The sequence below is a fragment of the Oncorhynchus tshawytscha genome, unplaced genomic scaffold (genome assembly GCF_018296145.1).
Source record: "Oncorhynchus tshawytscha isolate Ot180627B unplaced genomic scaffold, Otsh_v2.0 Un_contig_766_pilon_pilon, whole genome shotgun sequence".
NCBI classification, from domain to species: Eukaryota; Metazoa; Chordata; class Actinopteri; order Salmoniformes; family Salmonidae; genus Oncorhynchus; species Oncorhynchus tshawytscha.
In genome coordinates this window covers 1,288,548-1,315,649 of record NW_024609833.1, presented here as the reverse complement: position 1 = coordinate 1,315,649, position 27,102 = coordinate 1,288,548, and the positions used below count along the sequence as shown (strand labels likewise).

The 27,102-nt window shown below is 41.8% G+C and overlaps 3 protein-coding genes across 8 annotated transcripts in view; 2 read left to right on the top strand and 1 right to left on the bottom strand.

Annotated features, from left to right (window-relative positions):
* Positions 1 to 5,953: 5,953 nt before the first annotated feature.
* LOC112248897 (endothelial differentiation-related factor 1 homolog) lies at positions 5,954 to 12,571 on the top strand. Of its 2 annotated transcripts, none has more exons than XM_024418312.2 (6): positions 5,954 to 5,978; positions 6,885 to 6,976; positions 7,429 to 7,480; positions 10,994 to 11,154; positions 11,328 to 11,421; positions 11,636 to 12,571. In XM_024418312.2, exons 1-6 carry the CDS (start codon positions 5,969 to 5,971, stop codon positions 11,695 to 11,697), a joined length of 471 nt encoding a protein of 156 aa, XP_024274080.1. In that variant the 5' UTR covers positions 5,954 to 5,968; the 3' UTR covers positions 11,698 to 12,571. The 2 variants fall into 2 exon arrangements, with proteins under 2 accessions (XP_024274080.1, XP_024274081.1); XM_024418313.2 differs by lacking the exon at positions 5,954 to 5,978 and adding an exon at positions 6,486 to 6,770.
* Positions 12,572 to 13,276: 705 nt separating this feature from the next.
* Positions 13,277 to 15,108, top strand: LOC121846191 (putative uncharacterized protein BRD3OS). Its single transcript, XM_042319581.1, has one exon. The coding sequence runs from the start codon at positions 14,295 to 14,297 to the stop codon at positions 14,553 to 14,555; it is 261 nt and encodes an 86-aa protein (XP_042175515.1). The 5' UTR covers positions 13,277 to 14,294; the 3' UTR covers positions 14,556 to 15,108.
* Positions 15,109 to 18,659: 3,551 nt separating this feature from the next.
* The window catches only part of brd3b (bromodomain containing 3b), a 28,389-nt gene continuing 19,946 nt past the window's right edge, over positions 18,660 to 27,102 (bottom strand). For all 5 annotated transcript variants that reach the window (XM_024418307.2, XM_024418310.2, XM_024418309.2 and 2 more), the window contains one exon: positions 18,660 to 21,530. In XM_024418307.2, the coding sequence (XP_024274075.1) occupies positions 21,412 to 21,530 (119 nt within the window). In that variant the 3' untranslated portion in view covers positions 18,660 to 21,411. The remainder of the gene's footprint in view (positions 21,531 to 27,102) is intronic.

The window sequence follows — 27,102 nt, the reverse complement described above, 5'->3', positions numbered from 1 at the left end:
TACAAGCTTTGCACACCAGTATTCTTCTCTGCAGATCCTCTCAAGCTAGGTCAGGTTGAATGGGGAACGTCACTGCACAGCTATTTTCAGGTCTCTACCGAGATATTCGATCGGGTTGAAGTCCGGGCTCTGGCTGGGCCACTCAAGGACATTCAGAGACTTGGCCTGATGCCAATCCTGCGTTGTCTTGGCTGGGTGCTTAGGCTCGTTGTCCTGTTGCAAGGTGAACCTTCGCCACAGTCTGAGCTCCGGTTTTTATCCAGGACCTCTGTACTTTTCTCCGTTCATCTTTCCCTCAATCCTGACTAGTCTCCCAGTACATGCCGCCGAAAACATCCCCACAGCATGATGCTGCTACCACCATGCTTCACCGTAGGGATGGTGCCAGGTTCTGACAGACTTGACGCTAGGCATTTAGGCCAAAGAGTTCAATCTTGATTTCATCAGATCAGAGAATCTGGTTTCTCATGGTCTGAGAATCCTTTAGGTGCCTTTTGGCAAACTCCAAACTCCATGAAATGTTGTCACATGCGCCGAATACAACAGGTATTTCACCTCACAGTGATGCTTACTTATAAGCCCTTAACCAACAATGCAGTTTTAATAAAACACCCCAATTTTTTCTTTTTCAAGTAGAGTCAAGAATAACAAATAATTAGCAGTAGCAGTAAATAACAATATCGGGGCTATATACAGGGGGTACCGGTACAGAGTTGAAGTGCGGGGGCACTGTTGTCAAGGTAATTGAGGTAATATGTACATGTAGGTATAGTTATTAAGGTAACTATGAATAGATAATAATAGCGAGGAGCAGCAGCGCAGAAGCAAATAGCCTGGGTAGCCATTTGATTAGCTGTTCAGGAGTTTTTTGGCTTAGGGGTAGAAGCTGTTTAGAAGCCTCTTGGACATAGACTTGGCACTCCGGTACCCTTCTTTTACCAGGTAAATTAACTGAACACATTCTCATTTATAGTAATGACCTGGGGAATAAGCTCAGCAAAAAAAGAAACGTCCTCTCCCTGTCAACTGCGTTTATTTTCAACAAACTTAAATATTTGTATGAACATAAGATTCAACAACTGAAACAAACTGAACAAGTTCCACAGACATGTGACTAACAGAAATAAATCCGACCATCACCCCTGGTGAGACAAAACCGCGATTCGTCAGTGAAGAGCACTTTTTGCCAGTCCTGTCTGGTCCAGTGACGGTGGGTTTGTGCCCATAGGCAACGTTGTTGCCGGTGACGTCTGGTGAGGACCTGCCTTGCAACAGGCCTACAAGCTCTCAGTCCAGTCTATTGTGGACAGTCTGAGCACTGATGGAGGGATTGTGCGTTCCTGGTGTAACTCGGGCAGTTGTTGTTGCCAACCTGTACCTGTCCCACGTGTGATGTTTGGATGTACCGATTATGTGCAGGTGTTACACGTGATCTGCCACTGCGAGGATGATCAGCTGTCCGTCATGTCTCCCTGTAGCGCTGTCTTCGGCGTCTCACAGTACGGACATTGCAATTTATTGCCCTGGCCACATCTGCAGTCCTCATGCCTCCTTGCAGCATGCCTAAGGCACGTTCACACAGATGAGCAGGGACCCTGGGCATCTTTATTTTGGTGTTTTTCAGAGTTAGTAGAAATGCCTCTTTAGTGTCCTACGTTTTCAGAACTGTGACCTTAATTGCCTACCGTCTGTAAGCTGTTAGTGTCTTAATGACCGTTCCACAGGTGCATGTTCATTAATTAGTTATGGTTCATCAAAAGCATGGGAAAGTGTTAAAACCCTTTACAATGAAGATCTGTGAAGGTAATTGGATTTTTACTAATTATCTTTGAAAGACAGGGTCCTGAAAAAGGGACACTTTTTTATGCTGAGTTTAGTTACAGGGGAGAGGAGGGGGATGAATAAGCCATTTGTAAACTGGGGATGATTAGGTGACCGTGATGGTATGAGGGCCAGATTGGTCATTTAGCCAGGATACCAGGGTTAATAAATATTAATTTGGGGACAGGTCAAAAAGCATTAAACGTATGGCAATTTAGCTAGCTAGCTTGCTGTTGCTAGATAATTTGTCCTGGGATAAAATCATTGGGTTGTTATTTGACCTGAAATCCACAAGTTCCTTTACTCAATTAATCCACGAATAAAAGGGTAAACTGAGTTTGTTTCTAGTAATCTCTCCTCCTTCAGGCTTCTTCTTCTTCTTCTATGGACTTTATATGGCGGTTGGCAACCAACTTTAAGGTGAATTACCACCACCAACTGGACTGAAGTGTGGACCTCTGTTCATCTTTCAATCACCCATGTGGGTATATGCTCCTAAAAACCAATGAGGAGATGGGAGAGGAGCCAAGTTCTATTTTAGCGCTAAGCTACAAAGATTGTCGTTGACGTGTCATCCGTAGTGTGGGTGCAATGATTGAATAACCTGTATGTGTACATTTATTTTAAAACGCTCACACACGCGACGCAGGTGGTGTGGTCAGCGCGTAAGGCTGTAACGTAACAAAATGTAGAAAAAGGGAAGGGGAACCACTACTTCAAGGTCTCAGAGTAAGTGACGTCACTGATTGAAACGCTATTTAGCGCGAACCACCGCTAACTAAGCTAGCCGTTTCACATCCGTTACACAAACATGAGATTCCAGCTAAACAATTCCATATTAAAGCGAGAAATTAGCTTTGCGTAATGATTTGTTTTTAATTTTGCTTCCCCTCCCCCTAAACAAAATCATAGAGAACATTTTACATTTATTGATGACGTATGTCTTATCGTGAATTTATTTTATTTTCCGCGACGGAGGACTAGTAGTGGAAAAACGTACAAAGACATCAATTTCTAGCTGTTTAAGCCAAGTATGTTTTTTTTGTAATTTGTGAGTTGAGAATTAGCTAGCTATCACCTAGAAGAGGTCAAGTACCATTTGTGCGCTACTGAATATGCATGACATTTTTCATTAGGAAAACGTCCAGTACGTAGGGCACTCGTCCTAAACAAAGTCATCTCTATAAACAATTAGGTAAGTCTACCAACCTTAGTGCACTCTGTTTGATACAGATTTTAGTTTTGGAAACAGAAAACTGTATGTAGATCAAATGTTTAATTGATTAGAAAATGTGCAGAATGTTGGCCAAAATCCATCTTGTTCCAGTTTCACCCACTGTGGCCAATGGGCTTCCTCACATCACCATATTTGGTAGTGAGTGGAAACGCCAACCTGATGCTTCACATTTATACATCCGGTGAAATCGGTATCCTTGTTCTATCTGTGAGATTATGGGTGTGTTCGTAAATTCACTCTGAAGTGCCAGAAGGCGTTTGTAAATTCAGAGCATAGTCAGATTGTCCAAATCAAATGTTTTTGGTCACATACACACAGTAGCGTGCCGTGGGCCTGGGCCTTCAGTGAAGTCCTACACAGTCCCACCTGAATTAATCCACCTCTTATTACCATCATTATGGTGCCATGGCTCTAGACACTATACATTTAGACAGAAACGCAGTATAACCAGGCGTTGTGTCACCTTGAAATTGACATTTTTATTCAGAGAATTGCAGGGGGAGAGTACAATACCTTTTCATTGTGCAGCTTCGTTGCCCTGCGCACTTGTTCGTTGAGCTGTAGATCCACTCGGGTGTCTTCAAAAGCACCATTGCTTGTAAGTGCCCAGCCGTACTTTGGTGTCTCGTTGCTGCCTTGGTTAGACAACTCAAGTTTGCAAAGCCAGTGTGGCTCCAAACACCAAATCGATCACTTGCAAATAATAGTTCGTAGTTGGAACTTTGAAAGTGGCGAACGAACCCCTTTCCCGCCTGTGACAGGCTTTGTAGCGTCGGCGTCGACCTCTCCTGACAATATCTAACTTTTCTTGAAAATTTTGTCTTGAGCATGACGTTATCATTATATCCTCGACCAAATCGATATATTCTCCTTCCGCCATTGTGGGTTGAAAAAACAGCTTTGTAGTACGCAAATTAATTTGTTTATCAAATTCAGTTTCCTAGTTCTGAGATTCTGCATAGACCTGCCCATATAGGACCTGCCTCTCAATATTGGTAATCCAATCAAAAGACGTGCACGCACTACGCCTGCTAGCTGGCTCCTGTGTAACACTGGGGCCAGCCAGCAGGCGTACAATAGCCAACTCTAAAGCTGATTGGTTGACACTAAATTTTAATTTCCATTCACTTTAAGCTACAAGCGCCCGCACTGTTGATTCTGAAGGCCCGAGGGCAGATTTTAGACCCCTGGCAACACATGATGGCTGAATATGATTGGATAAAAGATCTAACATAAAGACCAGCCCTCCAAATCTCAACCTGGGGCTGGAAGCAGTGCAACCAAGAGGAAAGCTATGAAATTAAGAGTATAACTCTTACTCTGGGGAATAATTGAATACATATTTGTGGGAAAATATATTTAAAAAATATATATATTCTGATGATGTTTAGGCCAGCAGAGAAGGCCTTGCTGGCCCTGACGGCCCACCACTGCATACACATGGTTAGCAGATGTTATTGCTAGTGTAGCGAAATGCGTATGCTTCTAGATCCGACAGTGCAGCAGTATATAACAGGTAATATCTAAGAAATTCCACATCAACCTAATATCTAACAATTCCACAACAAAACCTAATACACACAATCTAGTAAAGGAAATGGGATAAGAATATATAAACTATATGGATGAGCAGTGACAGAGCGGCTAAGATGCCATAGATAGTGTTGGATACAGTATATGCATATGACATAAGTAATGTGAGATATGTAAACATTCTTAAAGTGGTTTTATTAAAGTGTTCCATTTTATTAAAGTGGCCAATGATATCAAGTCTGTTGGTAGGCAGTGCTAGCGCCTCTGTGCTAGTGATGGCTGTTTAACAATCTGATGGCCTTGAGATTGAAAAACAGCTTCTATCTCTGTCCCAGCTTTGATGCACCTGTACTGACCTCACCTTCTGGATGAAAGCGGGGTGAACAGGCAGTGGCTCAGTTGGTGGTTATTGTCTTTGATTATCTTTTTTGCCTTTCTGTTTAAAGTGGCTAGTGATATATTTTACATCATTTCCCATCAATTCCCATTATTAAAGTGGCTGGAGTTGAGTCAGTGTGTTGGCAGCAGCCACTCAATGTTAGTGGTGGCTGTTTAACAGTCTGATGGCCTTGACGTAATTTGATTATGCCATTCTTAGTGCAAATTTAGACAAAATAAAAAGACCTAGCTAAGACAAAGTCAAACAGTTCCTTTAAAAATTGTGATTCATTTTCTCAAATCGTGTTTGTCCGTTTCCACAGGTTTATAATGCATATTACCTCTATGTCAGTGTTATACCACACAGTCCATTGGCCATAGGTGAAGCATGGGACAAACAGTTTGATTGTGAAAATGTTTGGATTTATTGGAATGTGCCTGAAGCTGTTTTTCAGTCTCTCGGTCCCAGCTTTGATGCACCTGTACTGACCTCGCCTTCTGGATGATAGCGGGGTGAACAGGCAGTCGCTCGGGTGGTTGTTGTCCTTGATGATCTTTATGGCCTTCCTGTGACATTGGTTGGTGTAGGTGTCCTGGAGGGCAGGTAGTATGCTCCCGGGGATGCGTTGTGCAGACCGCACCACCCTCTGGAGAGCCCTGCGGTTGTGGGCAGTACAGTTACAGTACCAGGAAGTGATACGGCATGACAGAATGCTCTTGATTGTGCACCCGTAAAATTTTGTGAGGGTTTTCGGTGACAAGCCACATTTTTTTCAGCCTCCTGAGGTTGAAGAGGCGCTGTTGTGCCTTCTTCTCCACTCTGTCTGTGTGCATAGACCATTTCAGTTTGTCTGTGATATGTACACCGAGATGGCTGGTTTCCTACCTTCACCACCTGGGGGCAGCCTGTCAGGAAGTCCAGGACCCAGTTGCGCAGGGTGGGGTCGAGACCCAGGGACTCAAGCTTTATGATGAGTTTGGAGGGTACTGTGGTGTTGAATGCTGAGCTGTAAGTCAATGAGCAGCACTCTTACATAGGTATTCCAACTACATAGGTAGTCCGTTTGTAAATTCAGAGCATTTCGCTCTGGGAGTTTTCAGTGCGCACACTGGGCAAGGAGTAGGGTGGATCTGAGCTTTCTGACCTCACTGGCAGTCAAGTACCCAAGCTAACTGGGTAAAGTTAGCCTGCTAGCTACTTCTGTAAATAAATGAGAGAACACCCCACACTGACCATTTTCCTCACCCTAGCAGAGCTGGTTAGGCTGTTTTAATGTTATCTAGACTAGAGCGTTGGTAACTAACTGTGCTGCTGAAGTCTAATTAATTACGTTTTTTGCCGACGTTTACTGACACTGGTCATATTCAACAGGTGGTTTACGTTCGTAAATTCCTCACACTCAGACAAGAGCGCTCTAATATCGAATAGACAGCCAGAGTGAATTTACGTTGACTACAACTTTCGGCCATTTTGGAGGCTGTCTCTAGTTCATATGACGCGTTCAAAACAACAGGGAGCTCGGTCCGTCTGAGCGTTCAAACAATTGGGACTCGGAAAAAAAACTAAATCCAACTGGGAAAATCGATTTGAACGTCCATCCCAACGCGGAATTCCTACTCGGGAACTCTGGCCTCTTTCTAGAGCTCCGGCCTGAAAATCACTGACTTCTTGATTTGTCCGCGTAGTTTTCCGAGTTCCTAATTGTTTTGAATGCGGCATTAGTATTGCTCAATGCGCTAAGGACGGTATGTGACGTCATTATAGAACTCTTGTGAACGTCGGGGTCGACTATTCGATAGAGTACGGTACTTTCATAGTTACCACGTTATATTAGCGTGCGCTAAAGTTATCGTATAGCATACTGACTTTACATGTGTATCTAAACCAACCTGTTTATACGTTGTTTCCATCAAGGTAAACTCAAAAACATGGCAGAAAGTGACTGGGATACCGTGACCATACTGAGGAAGAAGGGACCAACTGTCGCACAGTCGAAGTCGAAACAGGTAGCTAACGTTAGTGAGGTAGAGGCAGGCTTGGGCTAATGCGTTTGCGAACGTTAGCCGATTACTAGCGTAGTCTGGCTAGCCAGCGTCTGAAGACGCTTGTTAGTGAACTGGGACCTAGCTGGCTTGGCTATCTTTTTGCTTAAACTATTTTTGTTTTTTTTCAAGTCTTACTAGCTGTCTACCCTGCTAGCTTATTTGCATTCGAACTTGTAATACGTTGGCCAGAAATGGTTCCAAATGTACCTAGCTAGCTAGTAACGTTAGCTAACTACCGTTACTATACTGTAGCTAGTTATGTTAACCAAATATGGTGGTGGTATTATTATTGACTTTCCCTTTAACGGTGTGTGTCTTGTAATGTGGCTAACGTTTAACAAGTTAAAATGTATGAACTTTCTACACAGTCAGGACACATTGACACAACAATGTGACACGTTACTGTCGTTTAGGCTGTTGCAGCAGCTCAAAGACGTGGAGAAGAACTTGATACCACTAAGAAATGTAAGAACTCCCATCAATTTGCTCCTGTCCTCGTATTATCTTTTGGTTTGGTAGGATGTTGTGCCATGTCTGTGGTTATTATTCAATGTTGAGAAGATGGATAGCTTGCTACACACACCATCTCAATAATGTCATTTTATTTATTTTTTTCACCTTTATTTAACCAGGTAGGCTAGTTGAGAACAAGTTCTCATTTGCAATTGTGACCTGGCCAAGATAAAGCATAGCAGTGTGAACAGACAACACAGAGTTACACATGGTGTAAACAATTAACAAGTCAATAACACAGTAGGAAAAAAAAGGGAGTCTATATACATTGTGTGCAAAAGGCAATGGAGGTAGGCGAATAATTACAATTTTGCAGATTAACGCTGGAGTGATAAATGATCAGATGGTCATGTACAGGTAGAGATATTGGTGTGCAGAAAAGTAAATAAATAAAAACAGTATGGGGATGAGGTAGGTAAAAATGGGTGGGCTATTTACCGATAGACTATGTACAGCTGCAGCGATCGGTTAGCTGCTCAGATAGCAGATGTTTAAAGTTGGTGAGGGAGATAAAAGTCTCCAACTTCAGCGATTTTTGCAATTCATTTCAGTCACAGGCAGCAGAGAACTGGAACGAAAGGCGGCCAAATGAGGTGTTGGCTTTAGGGATGATCAGTGTGATACACCTGCAGGAGCGTGTGCTATTTACCTAGCATGGACTTGTAGATGACCTGGAGCCAGTGGGTCTGGCGACGAATATGTAGCGAGGGCCAGCCGACTAGAGCATACAGGTCGCGGTGGGTGGTATAAGGTGCTTTAGTGACAAAACGGATGGCACTGTGATAAACTGCATCCAGTTTGCTGAGTAGAGTGTTGGAAGCAATTTTGTAGATGACATCGCCGAAGTCGAGGATCGGTAGGATAGTCAGTTTTACTAGGGTAAGTTTGGCGGCGTGAGTGAAGGAGGCTTTGTTGCGGATTAGAAAGCCGACTCTTGATTTGATTTTCGATTGGAGATGTTTGATATGAGTCTGGAAGGAGAGTTTACAGTATAGCCAGACACCTAGGTACTTATAGATGTCCACATATTCAAGGTCGGAACCATCCAGGGTGGTGATGCTAGTCAGGCGTGCGGGTGCAGGCAGCGAACGGTTGAAAAGCATACATTTGGTTTTACTAGCGTTTAAGAGCAGTTGGAGGCCACGGAAGGAGTGTTGTATGGCATTGAAGCTCGTTTGGAGGTTAGATAGCACAGTGTCCAAGGACGGCCGGAAGTATATAGAATGGTGTCGTCAGCGTAGAGGTGGATCAGGAAATCGCCCACAGCAAGAGCAAATCATTGATATATACAGAGAAAAGAGTCGGCCCGAGAATTGAACCCTGTGGCACCTCCATAGAGACTGCCAGAGGACCGGACAGCATGCCCTCCGATTTGACACACTGAACTCTGTCGGCAAAGTAGTTGGTGAACCAGGCAAGGCAGTCATTAGAAAAACCGAGGCTACTGAGTCTGCCGATAAGAATATGGTGATTGACAGAGTCGAAAGCCTTGGCAAGGTCGATGAAGACTGCTGCACAGTACTGTCTTTTATCGATGGCGGTTATGATATCGTTTAGTACCTTGAGCGTGGCTGAGGTGCACCCGTGACCGGCTCGGAAACCAGATTGCACAGCGGAGAAGGTACGGTGGGATTCGAGATGGTCAGTGACCTTTTTGTTGACTTGGCTTTCGAAGACCTTAGATAGGCAGGGCAGGATGGATATAGGTCTGTAACAGTTTGGGTCCAGGGTGTCTCCCCCTTTGAAGAGGGGGATGACTGCGGCAGCTTTCCAACCCTTGGGGATCTCAGACGATATGAAAGAGAGGTTGAACAGGCTGGTAATAGGGGTTGCGACATTGACGGCGGATAGTTTCAGAAATAGAGGGTCCAGATTGTCAAGCCCAGCTGTTTGTACGGGTCCAGGTTTTTGCAGCTCTTTCAGAACATCTGCTATCAGGATTTGGGTAAAGGAGAACCTGGAGAGGCTTGGGCGAGTAGCTGCGCGGGGGGGCGGCGGGCGGCGGAGCTGTTGGCCGAGGTTGGAGTAGCCAGGCGGAAGGCATGGCCAGCCGTTGAGAAATGCTTGTTGAAGTTTTCGATAATCATGGATTTATCGGTGGTGACCGTGTTACCTAGCCTCAGTGCAGTGGGCAGCTGGGAGGAGGTGCTCTTGTTCTCCATGGACTTCACAGTGTCCCAGAACTTTGGAGTTGGAGCTACAGGATGCAAATTTCTGCCTGAAGAAGCTGGCCTTAGCTTAGCTGACTGACTGCATGTATTGGTTCCTGACTTCCCTGAACAGTTGCATATCGCGGGGACTATTCGATGCTATTGCAGTCCGCCACAGGATGTTTTTGTGCTGGTCGAGGGCAGTCAGGTCTGGAGTGAACCAAGGGCTATATCTGTTCTTAGTTCTGCATTTTTTGAACGGAGCATGCTTATCTAAAATGGTGAGGAAGTTACTTTTAAAGAATGACCAGGCATCCTCAACTGACGGGATGAGGTCAATGTCCTTCCAGGATACCCGGGCCAGGTCGATTAGAAAGGCCTGCTCACAGAAGTGTTTTAGGGAGCGTTTGACAGTGATGAGGGGTGGTCGTTTGACTGCGGCTCCGTAGCGGATACAGGCAATGAGGCAGTGATCGCTGAGATCCTGGTTGAAGACAGCGGAGGTGTATTTGGAGGGCCAGTTGGTCAGTTGGTCATCAAGGCCTTAAGTTTTTACGTTTTTGATCTTTACTGCCAACTAGATTTTCATGATTTTCCAATGAAATCATGGCAGTATTGAGCAAATGTTTGAATTGTGTACTGAAGGGGAGTAAACTTACTCATATTTAAGCACAAACGCACACATTTGTCTGTGACATAAGTCTAGAAATCAAGTTATTTAAATCTGCCAATACAGGTGGTTAGAGCCATTTTGTATATTCATATAGTGCCATTTTGTATGGTATGTAACTAAAGGGGCCACCCATTGTCTTTCGACAACTGCTGTAAAACTGTGATATAAGACAATGTCAATCTTGATTCTTGGGATCCACAGGGTGTGCTTTTCCAGCCTAGTTGTAACATTGATTAAACTCAAGTGCTTTATGATTAGTTGAGTCAGTGTGTCTACTGGGCTGAAACAAAAGCCTGCAGACCATGTGGGTCCCCAGGATTAGGAATGAAGAACAGAGGGTGGTCCTTTTTGTTTCAGTCTTGTATCTTAAAATACATTTAAGATAGTCACAATAATTAGATCTTGCTGTTGAATTTATGTTAGCTTATTACCCAGTTTCCCAAACTTGGTCCTCTGGACCCCAATGGGGGCACATTTTGTTTTTTGCCTTAACACGACGCAGATGATTCAAATGATCAAAGCTGGTTGATTAGTTGATTATTTAAATCTGTGTAGTGCTAGGGGGAAAAAACAATGTACACCCCTTGGTCTCGAGCACGGAGTTTGTGAAACCTTGCTATTACCTTTCTCTCCCTCTCTCAGGGGCTGCAGGACAAAACAAACAGCACGTGATCACCAAGAATACAGCAAAGCTTGACAGAGAGACTGAAGAGCTTCAACACCAAAGAGTATCTCTGGAGGTGGGCAAGGTCATCCAACAAGGCCGACAAAATCAGGGCCTGACGCAGAAAGACCTGGCCACTGTAAGTGCACTCTCCCAAATGTGGATTAAAGAGTTTAAAAAATAGGAACTCGGTTCATTTTCACTGAGGGTTGTTTATTGAAGTGTATTTACCTTGGCTTAGCAGGGCTTGGATCAAATAAATGTTCTTTACCAGTCATGGATATGTTGTTGGTCTTTTTATTTTGTTTTTAGAAAATCAATGAAAAACCACAGATAATTGGAGACTACGAATCTGGAAAGGCTATCCCCAATAACCAAGTCATGGGAAAGATTGAAAGAGCAATTGGTGAGTTATTTTCAGCTATTTTTTCTGTCATAGCTTCATATCACCCTTCTTGCACCATAGGCCTGTTTGACACCATTATTGGGTTATTTTTGTACTAACTAGTCTGATTACAATCGTATTTTATTATCAGTATCATTAATGGAACAATAAAGCCCAGGTGTTTGGAGGTGGTGTCAACAAAAATCTGAGCGATTTTCCTCCATGTTATCCATAGGACTGAAGTTGCGTGGGAAGGACATTGGGAAACCCTTGGAGGCAGTCCCAAAGAAAAAGTGAAGGCAATGCCTTGAAGCAGCTTAGCCTACAGTACTACCACCACAGCTGACAGCCTTGTCAATTCTCTGGAGCGCTAGCACATCTTAACCAGTTTATATTTAATTAACTTGGGCTGCTACTTTCTTTTACTGCCCTGATTCCAGTAATGAATGTCAAGCTTGTGGGACCTGATTTAAACAATATTGCATAACTAAATTCAAATTTATTGTGGTTTTGTTTTGCATCTGGCTTTCAGCAAACCACAAGAGAATGGATTTTACTGAATGGTTTTAATGTCTTCAAAACTATATTCTATACTCCCTGAGGTCTGTCTCCATGCTCGTTCTGTGGTCATTCCCTTTCAACTAGACATGGATAAGTTTGGCATTTTGGCTAAAATGTTTTATTGTAGTGTATGATTTTCAAACATTTATGCATGAATGCTGCTTTCATGGGCTGATATCTCCTGAAAAAGTGATTTATTCAATCTCAAGGGCCTAAAGTTAAACTAAATAATAAAATATGGTATATGGAACCATTGTCTTAATCATTCTACTTCGATTGATTTTTGGACACAATGTTGCCATATACAGCTTCTGTCTTTGGTACTGCTTGTCTACCAGATGCACATTTGTTTTGTCATATCTTTTTTTTGCTGGATGTGTAGCCTGCATTTTCCGTACTATATGCACATGTGCTTCGCACGGTTGCAGAATGGTTTGCAACATGGAGAAGATCATTTTCTCCCTGGTCAACCAAAGCAAATGATTATCAGATTAAAGTTATTCTCCTATTGACCTACTGGTTACATAGGCTGGGTGAGATACTAACAGACTGGTGTGCATTACAACAATTCATTACTGAACAAAAATAAACATAACATGAAAAAATGTAAGATTTGACTGAGTTACACTTCATATGAGGAAATCGGTCAATTGAAGTAAATTCATTAAGCTCTAATCTATACATTTCACATGACTGGAACTACATCTACAGCATCAGTTGTTCACATACCTTTAATAAAATAAGTAGTGATGTGGAACAGAAAACTAGTCAGTATCTGGTGTGACCATTTGCCTCATGCAGCACGACACATCTTTGCATACTGTAGATTGTGGCCTGTGGAACATTATCCCACTCTTCAATGGCTGTGTGGAGTTGCAGGAATTGGAACACACTGTCGTACACATCAATCCAGAGCATCCCAAACAAGCTCAATGTGTGACATTTCTGGAGAGTATGCAGACCATGGAAGAACTGGGACGTTTTCAGCTTCCAGAAATTGTGTACAGATCCTTGTGCCATGGGGCCATGCATTATAATGCTGAAACATGAGGTGATGGCACGACAATTGGCCTCAGGATCTCATCACGGTGGATCTGTGCATTCAATTGCCATCGATAACATGCAATTGCGTTTGCTGTCCGTAGTTTATGCCTGCTCATACCATAACCCCACAGCCGCCATGAGGCATTCTGTTCACATTGACAACAGCAAACCGCTCTCGTACAACGTGGTCTGAGGGTGTGAGGCCGGTTGGACGTACTGCCAAACTCTAAAACAACGTTGGAGTTGGCTTATGGTAGAGATTAACATTACATTCTCTGGCAACAGGTCTGGTGGACATTCCTGCAGTCAGCATGCTAATTGCACACTCCATCAAAACTTCAGCCATCTAACAGGGATGTAAACAAATTTGTGCACAACATTTGAGAGAGATACTATTGTTGTGTGTATTGGAATGTTTCCAATATATTTTATTTCAGCTCATGAAACATGTGACCAACACTTCAAATGTGTTTATATTTTTGTTCAGTATAGTTTTCTTGTCTGTCTCAATCTCTAGCAACATCAATACATTTAACTGGTTTTCATATAGAGTACGGATTTCAATTCACTTGCTTACACAAGTCCTTCAGCCGGTGTCTTCTTGTCTCTAACTACAATAGTCATAATTTTGGCCTCTATGGTGACTCTTCCCCATAGGGAACTTTTATGAACTTCTGTTTGTACCACCGCACGGTAATACAACGTACGAGTTGAACATATTGAACTCGCGGTACGCACCGCAGCCTAGTGCTGGATCCCAAATTTAGCGTTGCGGACTGCTCCATTGACAATGAATGACTTCCGCCGGAACGCAGAGTTTGACACTTCTGGTGAAACTTAAGCGTTGACTTAACTCTGGAAGCAGCGACAAATACATCTCGGCTCAGCCATGTATGATGAATTTGTGCTGTAAAACCTGCGCCAATATTGCAAATCACTACGGAATCGCACTGAACAAACCCAGTTGATAGACGTATATGTATTTTTTTTAAGGAAGCTGGATCGCTAACAATGACTGTTACGTTAGCAACAAGCTAGCTAACGTTATCTATATCCACAAGTACGTGTAGTCGTCAACGTTTTACACGGTTGGATGTCACAACAGTATGGTTGGTGACGGTGTCATTTACTAGCTACTGCCAACCAGAAAATCTAGCTAGCTAGCTAGCTGCTTAATCTGTCGCGCAACCCGAACCGTTTTCTTCGAGAACTACGACAACGCTACCCCAGCACTGCCCATCCAGGCAGTCAGTGTTAACAAAACAAGAGATTGGAGCGATGACGGCAACATGTCTGGGAGATATCCTTTAGTCGAGAAAGCCCTCTCGGAGGGCTATGCTCGGTTTAGGTTCAAGGACACGTCGCTGCTAATTTGGCAACAGCAGCAAATGGAGCTGGAACAGGGACCACCGAGTAACTACCTCAGTCGGAGTCAAAGTACGTGGTACAGTCAGTATGGAAACCAGGCAGTCGTGGTACGGGACAAACGAACTGTCACAGTGGATCCAATTGCTGACGCTGGAAGTTCCAGAATATGTTTGATTATGTGACAGTTATAGTGACACATACATTTATTCATATGCCCTACGCTTCCATATTTGTAAACTGTTTGTGCAAAAATATATGGTGCAGACTGAAGTTGATTATTTGTGTCCTGAAAGACGTCTGCCATAACATGTCATGACCATTCACTGGCCGACTATGTGGTGGTCAAAGTAAGCCTGTGCATGTACATTGGGGTATGGCAGTGTTAGCTAAGGCTTACATTGGGGCAGCAGGTGTCCTAGTGGTTAGGGCGTTGGACATGTACCCGAAAGGTTACAAGATCGAATCCCCGAGCTGACAAGGTAAAACACGTCTTTCTACCCCTGAACAAGGCAGTTAACTCACTGTTCCTAGGCCGTCATTGAAAATAAGAATTTGACTTGCCTAGTTAAATGTAAAACATTTTAAAAATAATTTATAGCATTTTTGCATTTCAATGCAGTATTGTCAATATATGCGCTCGTCTCTCACAAACACTTGTAACAAGACAATTGTTGCAACAGCAAGTGGAGGTTGATTATGTGCATTGTCCTGTGAAATAGAAGTCTGCACTTTCAATTCAATTTCTGTCTGTTACATACCATAAACCTTTAACATAGCTAATGCCCCTGCCAGCTTTAACAGCTGTGATGTGGATAGTATACAAAGACTCCAGGAGCTCTCAATTGTATGTAGTTTATTCATTAAAACAAACTCAGAAAATAAGGGATCCCATGTAAATAATTACATCAAATATTCACTTTGTTTGCCCTGCATCCCCATATAATTTCACCCTTAAAACAACATTAATCTTACATTTCTCAAAGACATGTCTACAGAAGTTACTATACTGTGTTGCAAAATATTTAAGTTGCAGCAGGAGGGTATGCAAATACATACAATTGTTTTGAACTAAAAATTACCTATGACCAAGAACTAAAAGGAACAAATCAGTGAATATGGTGAAAACCCTTTAGAAAGTATTCAAACCCCTACTTTAGCCACATTCTGTTGTTATAAAGGGGTATTCAAATTAATATAATTTTCTGTCAACGATCTACACACGTCAAAGTGGATTTTTTTTGTAAAAAATCAGTAAAGAAATCAAACTCTTGATTAGGTAAATATTCAACCCGAGTAAATACATGTTATACTGAACAAAAATAAAATGCAACATATGTCTAAACCTGTTTTCGCTTCATCATGGGGTATTGCGTGTAGATTAGAGGAAAAAATTATATTTAATCCATTTTAGAATATGGCTAACGTAACAATGTGGAAAAAGTCAAGGGGTTTGAATACTTCCCGAAGGCACGGTAACATGGTCAGTTCCAATACCATAATGCTCTGGCTCCAACGGGACTCTGGAAACATGGCTCTCGGTCAAGATACCCCCCATGGCTATCCAACTTGATGGAGTCTTCATTCACTGCGCAGACAGGACAGTGGAGTCAAGGAAATCGAGGGGGGAGGGGTTTGCCTCTACATCAACTGGTGTGCTAACTCCAGTGCGATGGAAGTGCCGACCCACTATTCCCTCGTCTTGGAATACCTGATGGTCAAATGCCAACCCTTCTACCTCCCGAGGGAGTTTTCAGCTGTGACTGTTGTGACTGTTGTATACATTCCACCCCAGGACAAGAAAAATAACAAGCTGGCACTTAACTAACTGTACAAGGCTATAAACAAGCAAGAAAAGCTGCCTCGATGTAGGTTTTCTGGTTGCCGGCGATTTTAATTCCCAGTCACTAAGACGTGTGATGCCCAACTTCCATCAACACGTCTCCAACGCCACAAGGGGCGATAAAGTCAGAGATCACTGTTATTCTACCAGCAAGCAAGCATACAAGCCCCTCCCTCGTCTGCCATTTGGTAAATGACTCCGTAGTCCTGCTTCCTGTTTACAAGCAGAAACTCAAACAGGAAGTACCTGTGACTCGCTCTATTGAGAAATGGTCACCAGAATCAGAGATGCTACAGGACTCCTTTGCCACCACTGATTGGAATATGTTTCGAGACTCTGCCGATAACATTGAAGAGTTAACACACCTCCGTCATTGGCTTTTTTGAAAATGCATTGGCAACGTCCCCACTGTGAGGGTTCGCTGCTTCACCAATCAAAAGCCCTGGATTAATACAGAGATTGACACTAAACTAGAGGACAGGGCTACCGCATACTGAGCTAACGTAGACAACCCTGTCTATGGCTGAGGACAGGAATAAGTACAAGAAGTCCCGCTATGACCTGGGTCATGGCAGAGTCATCAAACAAGCAAATGGACAATATAGGAATAAGGTGGAATCATATTACATAGGCCAGAAACCGTCTCAGAGATTAGGGTGAGGGACAAATACCAAACAACTCGATGGCGGAGAGAGGGGACAAGAGAAGTTAATAGGAGGGGAGGCCACAGATGAATCCCTGTTTCAACTGTACCGAGCAGACAGTGTGTATTGCGGCGTGTGAGCGAGCGGTTTGCTGATGTCACCGTTCTTCCATGGCCTACACTCAGAAATGTCACCCATTGAGCATGTTTGAGATGCTCTGGATCGACGTGTTCGACAGCGTGTTCCAGTTCCTGCCAATATCCATTAACTTCACACAGCCATTGAAGAGGAGTGGGACAACATTCCACAGGCCACAATCAGTAGCCTGATCAACTCTATGCGAAGGACATGTCGTGCTGCATGAGGCAAATGGTCACACCAGATACTGACTGTTTTTCTGATCCACGCTCTTACCTTTTAAAAATAAAAAGTATCTGTGACCAACAGATGCATATCTGTATTCCCAGTCATGTGAAATCCATAGATTAGGGCATAATGAATGTATTTCAATAGACTGATGTCTTTATAGGGACTAACTAGGTAAAATCTTTGAAATTGTTGCATGTTACATTTTTATATTTTTGTTCAGTGTAGAATCACCTTTGGCAGTGATTACAGCTGAGATTTTCCTGGGTAAGTATTAGCTTTGGACACCTGGATTGTACAATATTTGCTCATTCTTTTTAAAATTCTTCAAACTCTGTCAAGTTACTTGTTGATCATTGCTAGACAGCAATTCAAGTTTTGCAATAGATTTTCAAGACAATTTAAATCTAAACTGTAACTAGAACTTTCAATGTCGTCTTCGTAAGCAACTCCAGAGTATATTTGGTCTTGTGTTTTAGGTTATCCTGCTGAAATGTGAATGTCTCCCAGTGTCTGTTGGAAAGCAGACTGAAACCAGGTTTTCCTCTAAGATTTTGCCTCCGCTTAGCTCTATTCAGTGTCTTTTTAGCCTAAAAAACTCCCTAGTCCTTGCCGATGACAAGCATACCCAAAACATGATGCAGCCACCACCATGCTTGATAGTGATGTGTTGTTGAATTTGCCCCAAATTATGTGCAGTTTTACTTTAGTGTTTTATTGAAAACAGGATGCATGTTTGATTATTTGTATTCTGTACAGGCTTCCTTTTCACTGTCATTCAGGTTAGTATTGTGGAGAAACTACAATGTTGACCCATCCTCAGTTTTCTCCTATCACAACCATTAAACAGTGTAACTGTTTTAAAGTCACCATTGGCCTCATGGTGAAATCCCTGAGCGGTTTCCTTCCTCTCTGGCAACTGACTTAGGAAGTACGCCCATAACTTTGTAGTGACTGGGTGTATTGATACACCATCCAGTCTAATTCATAACTTCACCATGCTCAAAAGGGATATTCAGTGTCTGCTTCTTCCAATAGGTGCCATTCTTTGCGAGGCATTGGAAAACCTCCCTAGTCTTTGTGTTTGAAATTTACTGAGGGACCTTACAATTATGTGTGGGCTACAGAGATGAGGTAGTCATTCAAAAATCTTGTTAAGCACATTTTTACTCCTGAACTGATTTAGGCTTCCCATAACAAAATGGATTGAATACTTATTGACTCAAGACATTTCAGTTTTCATTTAATTAATTTGTAAAAACATAATTCAACATTGACATTATGGGGTACTGTCTAGGCCAGTGAATCTCAATTTAATCCATTTGAATTTCAAGCTGTAACGCAAAATGTGGAAAAAGTCAAGGGGTGTGAATACTTTCTGAAGGCACTGTATATACTTGTCTCAACTCGTATGGCATCACTCAGGCACACCAAGCTGTTTTTAAATGTTTTAATGTAAGAGGTTGTCTGTGTTAATGAGAATTTAGCTGTTAAAAGTAAAAAATAATCACCACTATCGCCATTGTATTTGCGATCGATTAGAGAATTTACATTTACCACCTCACATACATAATAGTAAAAACCCAGTCACAGCAGGTGTATTTGTAAAAGGGTAAACAAGCAGTTTGAATACATTCTGAATTTGGACTACATTGTTTATTAGGACACTTAACTACACTAAACAAAAATATACACGCAACATGTGAAGTGTTGGTCCCATGTTTCATGAGCTGAAATAAAAGATCCACAAAATTTTACATATGCACAAAAAGCTTACTTCTCTCAAATTTGTTTACATCCTTGTTAGTGGGCATTTTTCATTTGCCAAGATAATCCATCCCCCTGACAGATGTGGCATATTAAGCACGATCAGTACACAGGTGCACCTTGTGCTGGGGGCAATAAAACGTCAGGTCTAAAATGTGCAGTTGTGTCACAACACCACAGATGTCTCAAGTTGAGGGAGTGTGCAATTGGCCTGCTGACTGCAGGAATGTCCACCAGAGCTGTTACCAGAGAATGTAATGTTCATTTCTCTACCAATGTCGTTTTAGAGAATTTGGCAGTACGTCCAACCGGCCTCACAACCTCTGACCATGAGGAACCACGTCCAGCCCAGGACCTCCACATCAGGCTTCTTCAGCTGTGTGATCCTCCAGCCTGCTTGATGAAAATGTGGGTTTGCACAACCAAAGAATTTCGCCAGAACGTATAAGGGAAGCTCATCTGCGTGCTCAAAGTCCTCACCAGGGTCTTGACCTGACTGCAGTTTGGCGTCGTATCCGACTTCAGTGGGCAAATGCTCCTCTTAGATGGCCACTGGCATGCTGCCGTTCATCCGCCGCCATCACCTCATGTTTCATCATGATGCACGGCCCCATTTTGCAAGGATCTGCACACAATTCCTTCAAAGCTGAACATGTCCCAGTTCTTCCATGGCCTGCAAAATCACCAGACATGTCACCCATTGAGCAGGTCACAATTAGCAGCCTAATCAACTCTATGCGAAGGAGATGTTTCGCACTGCAAATGGCGAACCGACTGGTTTTCTGATCCACGCCCCTACCTTTAAAAGGTATCTGTGACCAACAGATGCATATTGGTATTCTCATTCATGTGAATCCATAGATTAGGCTTATATGAACTTTAACTCAGTAAAGTCGTTGAAATTGTTGCATGTTGTGTTTATATTTTTGTTCAGTGTAGCTTTGTTTACAGAGGTCTTTGCAATGCTCAAATGTTGACAAAATAATTCTGTCTTGAGTAAACCAATTGAGTTTTTATACATTGTGTTTAGTCGATCACCCAGATGAGATGGAGAGCCCATTGTTCTCCACTCAAAAGAAACAGGCTATACTGTAAGTGTTAATTCACCTACATGTGGAATATAACCATCATGTTCAATGAAAGACTAGCCCATACACAGACAATGGAAATAGTTATTTCATTCAATAATGAAAGTTGTCAGATATGGCACATGCCAAATATACAAACAGGCCAGGAAACAAATCACAAGAGTATGTGATGCGTGTTAAAACATTTTAGGAGGGGAGCATTTAACATTAAACACTGGCTGCATAGATACATGTAAAGGACAATAGAAGTGTCAAGAACTATCGAATAAAATTGAGAAAAACAGAAGTCTCAACTGCTTGATAAAAGAAAATCACCTGACAAATCATCAGGTGAACTCTTTATAAAGAAGTAGATGTTAAAAGGTATGAGTACATCTAGTAATACATTACTTTGGGAAGTATCAAACCAAACAAGTTCATTTGTATATGCTCCACATTCTTGATGCAAAATATCAAAGCAAAACACTGCTAAGAAAACAAGACACAAAAATGATCATTAGACAATCAGCAAAAGGTGTTCGTATAGCAACTTTACTTTGCCACAAATGTGTATATAAAATATCCTCAGGAAATACAGATAGGGCCATGATTAAGTCAATGTTCTATTCAACTGCAGTCTAGTGTTAACCCACAACTATATTTTAACAGACCCTTGAGACATAACAGATTTAAATACTGATTGGAGCATGGAAGATTGATAACAAAAATAAATTCTTTGCGATAGATGACTAGTAACCATTTGTTTTGCATTGTCAATGGAAATGAGATTTATGCTCATAAAAATAACAATCGTCTTCATTTCTTCAATATAGCTGTATACATAAAGTAAAACTAAATGGAATGGAATGTTGTGAGGTGGCAAAGGTCAAACTACAGGCAACAGCCTTCCCAGGAAGAGAAAAAACATATTTGTCCCTTGAGACAATGTTGTCCAAACCAAAATCAATCTTAGTGTTTTTAAAGATTTCCTACTGGTATAACAGTCTTTCAAAGTTGATTCAGCTACGAGCACCCATGTAAAGCAGATTTTTTTTTTTCTCTTCAATTAAAATAACATGTGGTTCTGGTGATACCAGGCATTTCCCTTTGAGGGCCAGCAAAAACAAACCCTGACTATGTTCAGTCAGCTATATCTTCTTACACGTTTTCCTACTTTGTCTCTAAAGGCATTTCTAAATACAAAACATGATCAATATCTTCAGTCATCGAAAGTCTTCATTATTTTATAAAAGTAATCCAGGGGAAGAAAAGAAGACAATACCCTACTAGCTAAAAAGGAGGGTAGATTACCTAAGGTGAGAGAGGGACTCAGGGTATGGGGGTCTTTCTCTGATCAATCGGAGTCGCTGCTTTCTGAGCTGGAGCCACTGGAGCTGCTACTGCCAGAGTCAGAGGAGCTGCTGCTGCCGCTCAGCCGAGAGGCGCCCCCTGCTGGCGCCGAGCCTGCCTTCTCTGCAGAGAAGAAGGAAGGAGGAGAGGGTTAATACTAAGGCACACAGTCAAACACAGACATATCAACTAGAGAAAACAGACAACCATCCTTTTCACAGAGAGCATCAATGGACAGTATATTATAAACAGCCCAAAGCAGCATAATTAGTAATAGGCCATATTTAGTCAATACTACTTACTACAATGTCAATACTATTGACATACTATTGATATTGTTCAATGACTAACACTTTTGAGGTGCATGGTTAGAGGAGAAAAAGAGGTAGCCATCTAAGCAGTCAGAGAGTTTCTTGCAGAAATGTCTGAATCTGTTTTATTTCCCTCCATGGCTAAAGCTTAACGCAGAAACACTGAAAGCGTGTCCCATTTAGGGCTGTCCCCAACAACAAATCTTGGTGACCAAGAGTCCTCTGTTCCTTCGACCAATCGAATGGTAAACATTTTAAAATGTGTATTTTTCCATATATTGACACAGACTGTCTTTCCACCCTCAGCATCCGACGGATTGTCTCCACCTTCCACCACCATGCACCAAATACTGACTGTTCACAGCCATAAACGTATGTGACAACAGTTCACTCATAATAACGTATTATTTGTTGAACAACAATTACAGTCCATCCATTCTAGCTGACCCCAATCCTCACTTGAACCCCATGTAAAGTGACGTGCTCTACAATACGTCTTCTTATTTGTCTCTCCACCCTCCGCCTCTCTAATGGACTGTCTCCACCGTATGCCAAATACTCAAAATGTGAATCTGAAGGCCGGCACCCTGAGCTGGTGTGGCTGTACAGTAAAAGGAGTCGACCTCAAATATGAAAACGGTTCAAGGGTGTGTAGACTCACTAGACACTGTATACCCATTATAGAAATATATAGAAACATCTATTCTACCATTTCTGAATGGTGTTCTGAAGTATCCAATCTAACCAGGAAATACTTTGATATTCGGGGAAACGCAACCAGAGTGACTCTGATGAACTCTCCAGCAGACGGACTGGATTCCAACAGAGAAGACAACAATGACAAATATATACTTGCATTTCAATGTACATAATTTTAGATTGTGTGTAATGAATCCAGTTGTCTTTCCCGCTCTCAGTCCCACCCCCTTTGTCCACCAAGCCGTCGTATCAGCTTAGCCCACTAGGGACTCTTTCCTATCATTGTTAGTAACCAATATCTACTGTTTGTTTATGTATTTCTGTGATTATTTAGTTAGTAACTAAATAAATAATTGAGCCAATTGGTGTAATTTGAACATTTTCCATGGTGCCCCGACTTCCTAGTTAATTCAATTTACATGATTAGTTTAATCACGTAATAATAATGACAGAATTGATTTGATAAAATAAGTTCACATTTAATGACAAGCCAGAGACACGACAAAACTAAAATCTTGATATAATGGGTTGCCAGTCCTTGCATCCATAGCTCCTATATGTTTATGACCCGTGCTATCTGGGATCCTTGGGACGTACCTACCCCAAATCATAACCCTTCCCCTAACCTTACATATAACCAAATCCCATACCTAACCTTAACTATTTTTAAAATGTCAACTGACCAATAAACAATGTGGGAATGTTCTGGCACATAAAATCAGACGCAGATATTTGTATTGTAACCAAACTTGGTACACATGTTCCAAACCCTGTCAAGACTCAACATATGCATGCACATTCATATTGACCACACAGTGGTGCTACAACAGGCTTATATTTAAATCTCTTAATCTGTTTTGAAATTGAAAACCTTTGTGGTTATTACGTTGATGCGCTTCCCATTTGAGGTCTGGAATCCTAGGATTTTTGTGTGGTGTCAAATCTGACAAATTGTTGTAACTACTTTTGCTATTTTTTTTATGTTATTCAAAGGTGCTGTCAGGAGAAACACTCACATCCAAAGCTACAGATATAGAGCTGGAGAAGTTCGTCATAAGGTGGCTGCAGCTTGCACCAGACAGAGGCAGAAAGAAGAGGATCAAATACAGCAAGGAAAGGGCGGATAGACCCAGAGACATAGATACATTTAAATTTACACACACACAGTTGAAGTCGGAATTTTACATACACTTAGGTTGGAGTCATTAAAACTCATTTTTTCAACCACTCCACTAATGTATTGTTAACAAACTATAGTATTGGCAAGTCGGTTAGGACATCTACTTTGTGCATGACACAAGTAATGTTTACAGAGATTATTTCCCTGTATCAGAATTCCAGTGGGCCAGACGTTTACATACACTAAGTTGACTGTGCCTTTAAACAGCTTGGAAAATTCCAGAAAATGATGTCATTGCTTTAGAAGCTTCGGATAGGCTAATTGACATCATTTGAGTCAATTGGAGGTGTACCTGTGGATATATTTCAAGGCCTACCTTCAAATTCAGTGCCTCTTTGCTTGACATCATGGGAAAATGAAAACAAATCCACCAAGACCTCAGACAAACAAATTGTAGACTTCCACAAGTCTGGTTCATCCTTGGGAGCATTTTCCAAACGCCTCTGAAGGTACCACGTTCATCTGTACAAACAATAGTACTCAATTCTAAACAAAGGGACCACGCAGCTGTCATACCGCTCAGGAAGGAGACGCGTTCTGTCTCCTAGAGATGAACGTACTTTGTTGTGAAAAGTACAAATCAATCCCAGAAAAACAGCAAAGGCCCTTGTGAAGATGCTGGAGGAAACAGGTAAAAAAGTATTCATATCCACAGTAAAATGAGTCCAATATCGAGTCCTAAAACACCGCTCAGCAAGGAAGCCACTGCGCCAAAACCGCCATAAAAACCCAGACTACGGTTTGCAACTGTAAATGGTGAAAAAGATCGTAATTTTTGGAGAAATGTCCTCTGGTCTGATGAAACAAAAAAACAACTGTTTGACCATAATGAACATCGTTATGTTCATTATGGTCAAACGCTTGCAAGCCGAAGAACACCATTCCAACCGTGAAGCACGGGGGTGGCAGCATCATGTTGTGGGGGTGCTTTGCTGCAGGAGGGACTGGTTCACTTCACAAAATAGATGGCATCATGAGGATGGAAAATTATGTGGATATATCTCAAGACATCAATCAGAAAGTTAAAGCTTGGTCACAAATGGGTCTTCCAAATGGACAATGACCCCAAGCATACTTCCAAAGTTGTGGCAAAATGGCTTAAGGACAACAAAGTCAAGATATTGGTGTGGCCATCACAAAGCCTTGACCTCAATCCTATAGAAAATTTGTGGGCAGAACTGAAAAAGCATGTGCGAGCAAGGAGGCCTATAAACCGGACACAGTTACACCAGCTCTGTCAGGAGAAATGGGCCAAAATTCACCCAACTTAATTGTGGGAAGTTTATGGAAGGCTACCTGAAATGTTTGATCCAAGTTAAACAATTTAAAGGCTATGCTACCAAATACTATTTGAGTATGTAAACCTCTGACCCACTGGGAATGTGATGAAATAAATAACTTTTATAAATAACTATTAACTATTATTCTGACATTTCACATTCTTAACATAAAAGTGGTGATCCTAACTGACCTAAAACAGGGAATATTTACTGGGATTAAATGTCAGGAATTGTGAAAAACTGAGTGTAAATGTATTTGGCTAAGGTGTATGTAAACTTCCAACTTCAAATGTACATGTAAGGGATAAACACTGATGCTTTGTACATTATCTGGAAATAATGGATGACTTGGTCCTGCCCGTGTTTATTAGTTCCAGAAATTGTACAGAGCAGAGGCGTTTATCCCGCTTATACCACGGTTGCCAAAGAAAACAAGCACACATTTACTGGTAAAAATTACATGTAAATTCATACTCTCTCATCCTTCCACTTAACCTGGTTGTTAGTTCTATAGGTTAGGTTGCTAGAGAAGCTGACTTGTTCATTATATTTGTTTGATTGCTATGCAGGCTGGCAATGTTCTTATCCCTTGCTTGCTAGCTAGTCATGTCAAATCTGCAGATACAATTACATCAAAGTAGCTGCATTTGCATTTGTTTAAGCTGTTTTCTAGTGCATTTATTTGGGTACATCCATGCTACTGTACATGCGTGTAGTGCCTGTTGAGGGATGACACGCACACAAAGTCAATTTCATCTATTTAACTAAAAGTTTTAAAATGAGAAAAATGTCATGTATTTTTTTATGTTTATGTTGTTCATATTTCAGTTGATAACTGCAATATAACTACCTACATTTAATATAATATTACTAACTACATTTAACAATGTTTTAGTGGGGGAAGGGTGGGGTAGAATTGAGTGGATTTGGGACATTGCTGGGCCGATTCTGGCCCAAATATAGCACCTTTGGCTGAGTAAAGGGCTCCCGAGTGGCGCAGCAGTCCAAGGCACTGCATCTCAGTGCTAAAGGCGTCACTACAGACCCTTGTTCGATTCCAGGCTGCATCACAACCGGCCGTGATTTGGAATCCCATAGGGCGGCACACAATTGGCCTTCCGTCGTCTAGCTTAGGGTGTGGCCTGGGTAGGCCGTCATTGTAAATAAGAATTTGTTCTTAACTGACTTGCCTAGTTAAATAACAAATAAAAACAAAGTTCAGGCTACCAGATCTGGGCCGAATGACTCGGGCCTAGTCTGTACTGTCATTCATTTCGGACTCGGGCCGGATACGACTGCATTTGGCAATTTTCAGTTTAAACGCACAAAAGCATTCACTGTGAAAGTTGATAGGCTACATTTAATGCCATTCATATATAGCTTATACGCAATTTATTGAATTGCTTCATGTTTTCTTGCGCAAACTGTGAGCAACACCTGTCAAACTCAGACATGTCTCAAAACACAGGGATTTCGATTTGCACCGGACTAGTATTATCAGAGGACCTTGGAGTACGTTATTCTGGCTGGAATTGATGCTCTCCTGCCATGTTAAAAATTATTGACATAGTAGATTCGGACGGGACTACAGATGTGGTGTTTTGTGCTCGTGCACATACACTACAGTTCAAAAGTTTGGGGTAACTTAGAAATATCCTTGTTTTTGAAAGAAAAGCACAATTTTTGTCCATTAAAATAACACCAAATTGAATAACATCAGAAATACAGTGTAGACATTGTTAATGTTGGCATGAGAAAATGTGAGAAAATGTGCTTTTCTTTCAAAATGCTAGTGTAATTACATTACTGATCTCCCCCAGTAAAATAAATCCCGTCCGAATAGGGCACAATAGAGCCTGACCTATAGCACATCATAATCACATCAATAAATTGGTTATAACAATCTGAACACCATAACACGTGACAGAAAAATGGATGCCAAGGATGTGACAAAAACTCGAAACGGGGGAATGTTTACTGTTTGCTCAGGGGGTAAAGGGAAAGTTGTGTAGAATCATTGACTAGTGAAAAATACTGGAAATCAAGAAAAAGGTAAGGAGCAAGCGCTGATTATAGACCTAATTAAGTTAGAGTTTCCTTTCCTCACTTTTCCTAGAAAATAAGGCAAGGGCTGTTTTCCTCCTCTGCATTGTTCAACACCAATATGCTTGTTAAATTTGCTTATATTCACATCGCAACATGGTCTAGGAAAAGGCGCCAATTCA

Coding starts and splice junctions, on each gene's coding strand:
- LOC112248897 (XM_024418312.2), top strand. Junction 11,155..11,327: donor CGCAGAAAGACCTGGCCACT/GTAAGTGCACTC, acceptor TTTTGTTTTTAG/AAAATCAATGAAAAACCACA. Junction 11,422..11,635: donor AAAGATTGAAAGAGCAATTG/GTGAGTTATTTT, acceptor TGTTATCCATAG/GACTGAAGTTGCGTGGGAAG.
- LOC121846191 (XM_042319581.1), top strand. CDS start 14,295: ATGTCTGGGAGATATCCTTTAGTCGAGAAAGCCCTCTCGGAGGGCTAT.